The 11,034-nt window shown below is 36.6% G+C and overlaps 1 protein-coding gene across 1 annotated transcript in view; it reads right to left on the reverse strand.

Annotated features, from left to right (window-relative positions):
- Positions 1-11,034, reverse strand: part of CHMP3 (charged multivesicular body protein 3) — a 44,722-nt gene that overhangs the window by 28,790 nt on the left and 4,898 nt on the right. Inside the window, exon 2 of the mRNA XM_010862228.1 lies at positions 1,687-1,747. Coding sequence (XP_010860530.1) covers positions 1,687-1,747 — 61 coding nt within the window. The remainder of the gene's footprint in view (positions 1-1,686; positions 1,748-11,034) is intronic.

Here is an 11,034-nt window from a genome sequence, read left to right on the forward strand (position 1 = left end):
TTCTCTGAGTCTGTTTCTGTCTCATAGTTATGTTCATTTGTATCATAGCTTACATTCCACATATAACTGATATCCTATGTACATAAACTGATGAATGCAAACCATTTAAAAATATACAGTTCATTGATATCAAGTACACTTACACTGTTGTACAGCCATCACCACTATGTCCTGAACTTTCCCTCCATCTCATGTTGAAACTCTGTTCACATTAACAGTGACTCTCCATTTTTCCTTCTTCACATTCCCTGGTAATCACTATTCTGCTTTCTTCTCTATAAATTAGACTCAGTGTAATCAGAGTATTTGTCCCATTGTGTCTGGCTTATTTTACTTCATAATGCTTTCATGACTCATTTATGTGCTAGCATGTATCAGAATTTCCTTCTTTTTAAAGACTGAATAAATATCCCATTGTATGTATATACTTCATTTTGTTTATGTATTCATCTGTCAGTAGAAATTTGGGTTATTTATACCTTCTGCTATTGAGAATTATGCTGTTATGAACATGAGTGTACAATTTATTTAATCTGACTTCCATAAAACCATTTCTTTATAATAGGAAGAAGTTTATTTAGGTGTTTTTTTTTAAACGCTTAAAACAACAAAAATTTATTCTTTAATTCTGTGAACAGAAGTCTAAAATCAAAGTATTGTTGGACTTCCCTGATGGTATAGTGAATAAGAACCCACCCGCCAGTGCAGGGGACATGGGTTTGACCCATGGTCCAGGAAGATTTCACATGCCACAGAGCAACTAAAGCCTGTTCACAACAACTACTGAGCTCACCCTAGGGCCCATGAGCCATAACTACTGAGTCAGTGTGCCACAGCTAATGAAGCCTGCATGATCTAGAGCCCACACTCGGCAACTGCTGAGCCCGCCTGCCACAATTACTGAAGTCCATGCGCCCAGAGCCTGTGCTGCACAAGAGAAACCACTGCAGAGAAGCCTGCTCACGACAACTAGAGAAAGCCCACGCCCAGCAACAAAGACCCAGAGCAACCACAAATAAATATATAATAAAATCAAGGTGTTGGAAAAGCTGCATTTCTTCTGGAAGCTTCAAGAAAGAATCCATTTCCTTGCCTTTTCTAGTTTCTAGAGGTCAAATGCATTCCTTAGCTTATGTCTTCTTCCTTCATCTTCAAAGCAAACCATTCCACCATCTGGTTCTGTGGTCACAACTCCTTTCATCAACATACTGCTTCCCTTTTATAAGGACTCTTGTGATTACAATGGGCCCACCCAGAGAACCCAGGATAATCTCCCCATCTCAAGATCTCTAATCAAATGTGCAAGTTCCTTTTTGCCATGTAAGGTAACATATTCACAGGTTCTGGGTATTAGGACATGGACATCTTTGGGAGGCCATTATTCTATCATAAAACGTGAGCACCTGCTTTGTTTCCAACACGAACCTAGACTCTAGGATATCAGAGCTGAATGAACATGGTCCCTTCCCCTTGAATAGCTGAATTTCAGGCTCCAGGAAAGATTTACTTCTTTTAAAATGTAAAGTTTCTTTGAGTTGATTATATCTTATTTTTCTTATAATTAGAAAGCAAATAATTAGAGCTATAAATAATATAAACTATGTTTTCTGCATGTAGATTCAGCTTATTTTTATGAACTAATGCAAAATACAGCAACAGGATAAGAGACATAAAATAGTAATTTACCTCTTATTTGCCTGTCAACAACTCTCATTTCCTTTCTTATCTTCAATGACCATTCATTGACCTGGGAAAAATTTTAGAAAAGGAATTATAAGAGAAGCCAATTTTACATTTAATCCTGACACAATCTAGAAACAAAATAAGCTTATTTTGAAAGAAACTGCCTTGGGGCCAAATTCTATTTTTTTTTAGTCTTTTTATTCATAGTACATAGAATTCTCAAACTATTCAAAGATTCCTATTCTGAAGGCAGTATGAAGCACTTTGTACAAAATCTCTGAGAGAGTTCAACACCCTGCAGGTATATACAATTTTTCAAGAGGTACATGGGGATAGAAAGGTTTTATGGGCAACAGATTTTTTTTATTTCTATACATAATTATTTTAAAAACTGCTGTACCTGTGTCATAAAAGTTCACCTTTTCTTTCTTCCCTTTAACAATTACACCACTTCATTTTACAGAAGAAATATTTCTCCAGCCTCCATGTCTTTTACTATGATAGATTTCCCTGAGAGGCAAAAACCTCTGAAGCACTTAACATAGAGCCAACTAGAAATACTGGTGTAGGTGTTGAGAAAGTAGTGAATGACTCATGATTGCCACATTTTTACGCATTTTTCCCTAGTCCTTCAATTTCAAAAATGAAGGAAAATCATTTATCAGTTGATAAATCATTAAAACTAAACTTTACATTAAATCAATATGTGCTTTCTGGCATATGATCCAGAAGTTCAAAGAACTATGTGATGCTGATGTACAAAATCCTTTCCACTACCATCTACTTATTAATATTAACAATGTTTCCCAACGTTCAAGTCTAATAAAACATAAAATAGGACTTTCTTCTAGTTGAGGCACCTCACAATGAAGATCTCTTGTCTACACCAGTGTCATGTCATCCAAGGGCCCCTGGCACCTGGCACAGATCTTCAGACACAAGAAGATGGCCATAGTCACGGCACACTGCAAAGAGGGCAACAGTCTCTGTAGGTGAATGGGTTACCCCCAGAGTTGATCCACCCATGCACAGCTATAATACAAGCTCCCAGCAACGGTTCTACTTCTTGGGAAGGAGCAATTAGCTGGCATGGACCTCAGTGTCCATGTGAAGGGTGGTGGTCACATACCCCAGATTTTTGCAATCTACCAGTTCACCTTCAAAGCCCTGGTGATCTTACTGTCAGAAATATGTAGATAGGTTTCCAAAAAAAAAAGATCAAAGACATCCTCAACCAAGATGAGGACACTGAACACTGCTAATAGCTGCAAATTCAAAAGTCTGGAGACCCTGGTGCCCACGATTACTACCAGAAATTCTACCAATCATGACGATCAGGGTTAACCTTTATAATAAACAATGGTTGTGGGATTTAAGGTCAAAAATAAAAATAAAACAGGAATGGAATTGATGCTGAACCCTTTAGCACTTATCCATGGATACATGAACTAAACGGCACTAAAAAATTCATACCCTTAGGATGAATTGTCAATAAATTTTATTTATAATGACTTTAAAACCACTATTTAACAAAATCTATAAAATATTTATTATACAACAACTCTAATTCCCAAATGAAATATTAAAGAACTTAAAACTGCATAGTTATACAATTTAAAAAGTTAATGTTAGGTTTATATGTTTTTTAAAGTGAAAATCACACAGCACACACTTAGCCATTTTAAAATGTATAATTCAGTGGCATTTAGTGCCTTCACTTTATTTGAAAACCAACTCCCTCTAGTCTCAGAACTTTTTCAGTGTGTCAGAAGAACACACTATACCCTATAAATAATCTTCCCCTATGACCACCCTCCTTCCCATTCTCTGGTGACTACTAATTTGCTATTCTAATCTTTTGATATGCTTATTTGGGATATTTAATATAAAATAAATCATAGAATATGCAGTCTTTCATGTCTGGCTTCTTTCATTTAGTATAGTGGTTTTGAGGTTCCTCCATGTTGTAGCACGTATCAATACGTCAGTCCTTTTTATGGCTGAATAATATTGCATGGTATGTACATACACCACCACTTATTTAGCCATTCATCTACTGATGAACATTTGGGTTGGTTTCATTTTCTGGTGAATAGTGCTGCTATGAACAAACACAAGTATTTGTTTGAGTAACTATTTTCAATTCTTTTGGGTATACACATAGGAGTGGAATTGCTGGGTCACGTGATAATTTTGGTCACCTGAGGCAAACAGCCGACTCACTGGAAAAGTCCCTGATGCTGGGGAAGACCAAGGACAGAAGGAGAAGAGGGCATCCAAGAACGAGATGGTTGGATGGCATCACCCATGCAATGGACATGAACTTGGACAAACTTCTGGAGATGGTGAGGAACAGGGAGGCCTGGCATGCTGCAGTCCATGGGGTCGCAAAAGAGTCGGACATGACTGGATGACTGAACAAAAAACGTTAATTCTATTTTATATTTTTGAGAAACTCCAAAACTCTTTTTCAAAGGGGCTTCACCATTTTACATTCCCACAAGCAATGTACAAAGGTTCCTACTTCTCCATGTCCTTGTCAACACTTGTTATTTTTCAACTGTTTAATTACAGCAAATCTGCTGAAACTATTGAAAGAGTATCTCACTGTGAATTTGATTTGCATTTCCTTAATAACCAATGAAGCTGAATACCTTTTCATGTGCTTGTTGGCCATTTGTTTCAATGTATCTCCCATGGAGAAATGTTTGTTAATGTCTTCTATCCATTTTTAAGTTCAGTTGCCTTTTTATTGTTGAGTGTATGAATTTTTTATATATTCTGATAGTAGATCCTCACTGGACATATAATTTGCAAATATTTTCTCCCATTCCACAGGTCATCTTTTCCACTTTCTTGATAATGTCCTTTGGTGCACAAAGGCACTAATTCTGAGAAATTCCAATTTGTCTTTCTTCTGTTGCTTGTGCTTCTGGTGTTATAACAAAAGAATCCACTGTCAGATATGAGGTCATGAAGACTCACCCTTACATTTTTTTCTAAGAGTTTTATAGTTTTAGGTCAAAGACTTTAATTTAGGTCTTTGATCCATTTTGAGTTAATCTCTGTGTATGGAGTGAGATAAGAGCTCAGCTTCATTTCTTTACATGTGGATACCCACTTGTCACAGACCTTTTATTGAAGAGACAATCTTTCACTGAATGATCCTGGCACTCTTACAGAAAATCAACTGGCCACAGGTGTATGGTTTTACTTCTGGAGTCTCATTCCTATTCTACTGATTGATCTATATATCTAACCTTATGCTAATTGCACACTATTTTAATTACAGTAGCTTTATAGTAAGTTTTGTAGTTATGAACTATGAGTCCTTCAAATTTGTTTTTCTTTTGCAGTATGGCTTTGGCTATTTGGAATTTGTTGTATTCCATATGAATTTGAAGCTCAACTTCTCCATTTCTCCAAGAAAGACATTTGGAATTTTGATAGGCACTGCACTGAATCTGCAGATCACTTTTGGAAGTACTGACACTTTCACAACATTAAGTCTTGCAATCTATAAACTTGGGATTTCTTCTTGCAACTTTTTTGCAATTTTCAGTGTATAAATGTTTTGCTTCTTTGGTTACATTTATTCCTCGTATTTTATCCTTTTGGATACTACTGTAAATGAAATTTCAAAATTTCCTTTTTTAGATTTTTCACTGTGAGTGTAAAAAACACAACTGATTTTTTAAAATACCTTGAAACCTGCAACTCTGTTGAATCACCTACAACTAATTTTCTGGTGCATCAGGAATCTTTAGAGTGCTCTATTTGAGGAATCGTGTTATCAACAAATTAACAGGTTTACTTCTTATAAGTGTGGATGCCTTTTATTTTTTTCTCTTGCCCAACTGCACTGGCTAGGGCTTCTAATGCAATGTTGATTAGTAGTAGCAAAGCTGGTATCTCTGTCTTGCTCCTGATCTTATGGGAAAAGTTTTCAATCTTTCACAATTTATAACATATAACTAAGTATCATGTTAGCTGCAAATTTTTATAAATGACCTTTATCATGTTAGGAAAGTTTCCTTCTATTCCTAGTTTCCTGAGTATTTTTATCATAAAAAGTATGTACATACTTTTGTTCTAAGTATAATAAATTATTTTAAGCATAGAAGTATTACTTTAGGAGAAATCTATGGGAGAAAGTACAATGTAAAAAAAAAAAAGAAATTCCCCTTTCAACGAGAAAGAAAATAAAAATGTCTGAAATAAAAATGTCTGATTATAAATGAACATTCCTGCTAAGTCACTTCAGTCGTGTCCAACTGTGTGACCCCAGGGACGGCAGCCCACTGGGGTTACTCCCGTCCCTGGGATTCTCCAGGCAAGAACACTGGAGTGGGTTGCCATTTCCTTCTCCAAATAAATGAACATTGACAGGTATCAAATCACTGTGATACACTTTTAAAAGAGTAATTCAACATTTCCATATAAACACAACATTTACAATATACCAAAACCTCTCTTGATATAATTTGACAGATGGAACAGAGAGCAAATAAGTAAGGATATAGCTGACCTAATCAGAACTATCAATCAACTTGATCTAGTTAACATTTACAGAATATTCTAACAACAGAATGCATACACTTCTCAAGCTTTCAGGCAAACACTTCTCAAGACAGACCTCTTTCTGGGCCATAATGCACATACTCCAACAATTTAAAAAAACAGAAATCATACAAACTGTGTTATGAGACCATGATGGAATGAAGCTAGAAATCAGTACCAGAAAAATCCCCAAATATTTGGAGATTAAACACCATAAATATAAATAACAGATGGGTCAAAGAAAAAGTCTCAATAGAAATCTAAAATTATTTTGAATTAAATGAAAGTGAAAATAAATACTACTTATGAAAATGTACAGGATGCAGCAAAAGCATTAGGAAATTAATTTATGGCATTAAATGCATGTATTAGAAAACAAGAGATCTAACCATCAATAACCTAAGATTCCACCTTAGGAAACGAAAGAAAGAATAGAAATTTAAGCATCAAGCAAGCAGAAGAAAAGAAATTTAAAAATTAAGAGAAGCAATGAAATTGAAGAGAGGAGAGTAACACAAAATCAATGAAGCCAAAAATTTGGGCTCTTTAAACAGATCAGTAAAATAAATAAGCCTTTAGCCAAACTAACAAAGAAAAAAAAAGAGAAGACAAGTTTACCAATATCAGAAGTACAAAAGGGGTCATCAGCTAATGAGTCCATGGAGAATAAAAAATGAAAGAATATTATGAACAATTCTATGCTCACAAGTTTAGTAAATTAGATGAAAGGGACCAACTACTTGAAAGCCTACTAAAATCCATATGAGAAGTAGATTATCTGAATAGGCCTATCATTATTAAAACAATTGAATCAGTAGTTAATAACTTGCCAACAAAGAAAGTAACAGGCCCAGACAGTTTCACTGCTGAATTCTACCAGACTTATGGAAGAAATACCAGTTCTCTACAAAATCTTCAAGAAAATATGAGGGAATACTTCTTAACTCATTCTACGAGGCTAGCATAATCCTAGTATCAGAACGAGATAAAGACATTACAAGAAGGGAAAACTACAGACCAGTATATATCATGAATGCAAAAATACTCAACAAAATGTTAGCAAATTGAATGCAAAATTATATAAAAAGAATTATAAACCATAACCAAGTGTGATTTATTCTAGGTAGGCAAGGCTGGTTCAACATTCAAAAATTGGCCACCATAATCCACTACACATCAATAGATAAGAAAAATCATATGCATTGACATGAAAAAACCATTTGACAATATTCTATATACACAATAAAAACTCTCCGTGAATGATCTCTGTTTGTTTCCAAGGCAAACCATTCAATACCACAGCAACCCAAGTCTATGCCCCGACGAGTAATGCTGAAGAAGCTGAAGTTCAATGGTTCTATGAGGACCTACAAGAACTTCTAGAACTAACACCCAAAAAAGATGTCCTTTTCATTATAGGGGACTGGAATGCAAAAGTAAGAAGTCAAGAGCTACCTGGAATAACAGGCAAATTTGGCCTTGGAGTACAGAATGAAGCAGGGCAAGGACTAATAGAGTTTTGCCAAGAGAACGCACCACTCATAGCAAACACCCTCTTCCAATAACACAGGAGAAGACTCTACACATGGACATCACCAGATGGTCAATACCAAAATCAGACTGACTACATTCTTTGCAGCCAAAAATGGAGAAGTTCTATACAGTCAGCAAAAACTATAAAGAGACTGGGAATTGACTGTGGCTCAGATCATGAACTCCTTATTGCCAAATTCAGACTTAAACTGAAGAAAGTAGGGAAATCCACTAGACCATTCAGGTATGACCTAAATCAAATCCCTTACGATTATACATTGGAAATGAAAAACAGATTCAAGGGATTAGATCTGATAGAGTCCCTGAAGAATTATGGACGGATGTTTGTGACACTGTACAGGAGGCAGGACCATCCCCAATAAAAAGAAATGCAAAAAGGCAAAATGGTTGTCTGAGGAGGCTTTACAAATAGCTGTGAATAGAAGAGAAGTGAAAGGCAAAGGAGAAAAGGAAAGATATACCCATTTGAATGCACAGTTCCAAAGAATAGCAAGGAGAGATAAGAAAGCCTTCCTCATTGATCAATGCAAAGAAATAGAGGAAAACAATAGAAGGGGAAAGATTAGAGATTTCTTCAAGAAAATTAGTGATACCAAGGGAACATTTCATGCAAAGCAGAAGATATTAAGAAGACGTGGCAAGAATACACAGAAGAACTGTACGAAAAAGATCTTCATGACCCAGATAATCATGATGGTGTGATCACTCACCTAAGGCCAGACATCCTGGAATGTGAAGTCAATGGGCCTTAGGAAGAATCACTACAAACAAAGCTAGTGGAGGTGATGGAATTCCAGTTAAGCTATTTCAAATCCTAAAAGATGATGCTGTGAAAGTGCTGCACTCAATATGCCAGCAAATTTGGAAAACTCAGCAGTGGCCACAGGACTGGAAAAGGTCAGTTTTCATTCCAATCCCAAAGAAAGGCAATGCCAAAGAATGCTCAAACTACCACACAACTGCACTCATCTCACATGCTAGCAAAGTACTGCTCAAAATTCTCCAACCCAGGCTTCAATAGTACGTGAACCGTGAACTTCCAGATGTTCAAGCTGGATTTAGAAAAGGCAGAGGAACCAGATATCAAATTGCCAACATCTGCTGGATCATTGAAAAAATGACAGAGTTCCAGAAAAACATCTACTTCTGCTTTATTGACTATGCCAAAGCCTTTGACTGTGTGGATCACAACAAACTGGAAAATTCTGAAAGAGATGGGAATACCAGACCACCTTACCTGCCTCCTGAGAAATCTGTATGCAGGTCAAGAAGCAACAGTTAGAACTGAACATGAACAATAGACTGGTTCCAAATCGGGAAAGGAGTACATCAAGGCTGTATATTGTCATCCTGCTTATTTAACATATATACAGAGTACATCATGAGAAACGCTGGGCTGGATGAAGCACAAGCTGGAATTAAGACTGCTGGGAGAAATATCAATAACCTCAGATATGCAGATGACACCACCCTTATGGCACGAAGTGAAGAAGAACTAAAGAGCCTCTTGGTGAAAGTGAAAGAGGAGAGTGAAAAAGTTGGCTTAAAGCTCAACATTCAGAAAACTAAGATGGCATCCAGTCCCATCACTTCATGGCAAATAGATGGGGAAACAAGGGGAACAGTGACAGACTACTTTGGGGGGCTCCAAAATCACTGCCAATAGTGACTGCAGCCATGAAATTAAAAGATGCTTGCTCCTTGAAAGAAAAGTTATGACCAACCTAGACAGCACCTTAAAAGCAGAAACATTACTTTGCTGACAATGGTCCATCTAGTCAAAGTTTTGGTTTTTCCAGTAGTCATGTATGGATGTAAGAGTTGGGCTATAAAGAAACCTAAGCACCGAAGAATTGATGCTTTTGAATTGTGGTGTTGGAGAAGACTCTTGAGAGTCCCTTGGACAGCAAGGAGATTCAACCAGTCCATCCTAAAGGAAATCAGTCCAGAATACTCATTGGAAGGACTGATGCTGAAGCTGAAACTCCAATACTTTGGCCACCTGATGTGAAGAACTGACTCATTTGAAAAGACCCTGATGCTGGAAAAGACTGAAGGCCAGAGGAGAAGGGGATGACAGAGGATGAGATCGTTGGATGGCATCACCAACTCGATGGACAGGAGTTTGAGTAAACTCCAGGAGTTGGTGATTGACAGGGAAGCCTGGCATACTGCAGTCCATGGGATTGCAAAGAGTCTGACACAACTGAGTGACTAAACTGAATTATAAACCTGAATAAAATGAAAATCCCTCAATTTAACTTTTAAAAACTGCAGCTTCCTCCACCCCAAACTATAGGTAACAATATAACCAAGGGCAAGAAATTAGAAGCCTTCCCTGCTAATATCAGGAACAAGGCAAGGATATAATTTCTGTCTAATCCTATTCAATGTGTAATGAAGTCCTAGCTAGCACAATAAGAAAAGGAAATAAAAGGTATACAAATTTGGGACAAAACAATTAAAGTGATATTTTCTGTTGATTCTTTGGGTTGGATATATATATATACATACACATACATATATCCAAAAAAATCACCAGGGACTCCAAGAACTAACAAGCAAATACAGCAGGGTCATAGGGCATAAGGTTAATACACAAAAGTTAACCACTTTCAAATACACAGTAATAAGTGATCAGAAAATTTAAAAACATTTAGCAGAGCACCAAAGAAAACAATAAAACACTTGGGTATAAATTAACAATATGTATAGGATCTACCAGTAGAAAACCACAAAACACTAATGAAAGGAAAAAAAAACATATAAATAAATGGAGAGATATTCCATGTTCATGTATTAGAAGACTGAACATTAAGATATCAGTTCTTTCCAACTTCATTTGTAGATACAATGCAATCTCAATCAAATCACCAAAGTCTATTTTGTAGATATCAACAAACTGATTTAAAAGTTTATATGGAAAGGCAAATGCCCTGATAAAAGTGAAGAGAAACAAAGCTGGAAGATGCCCTATTACCCAATTTCAAGACTTAATATAAAGCTACAGTATTCGAGCTTCCCTGATGGCTCAATAGGTCAAGAATCTACCTGCAATCCAGGAGACACAGGAGATGGAGGTTCAACCCCTGGGTTAGGAAGATGCCCTGGAGAAGGAAATGGCAACCCACTCTAGTATTCTTGCCTGAAAAATCCCATGGACAGAGGAATCTGGTGGGCTACAGTACATTAGGGTGCAAAGAGTCAGACATGACTGAGCAACTTGGCACAATATTT

This window comes from Bison bison, unplaced genomic scaffold, assembly GCF_000754665.1.
Source record: "Bison bison bison isolate TAMUID 2011002044 unplaced genomic scaffold, Bison_UMD1.0 scf7180017864480, whole genome shotgun sequence".
NCBI classification, from domain to species: domain Eukaryota; kingdom Metazoa; phylum Chordata; class Mammalia; order Artiodactyla; family Bovidae; genus Bison; species Bison bison.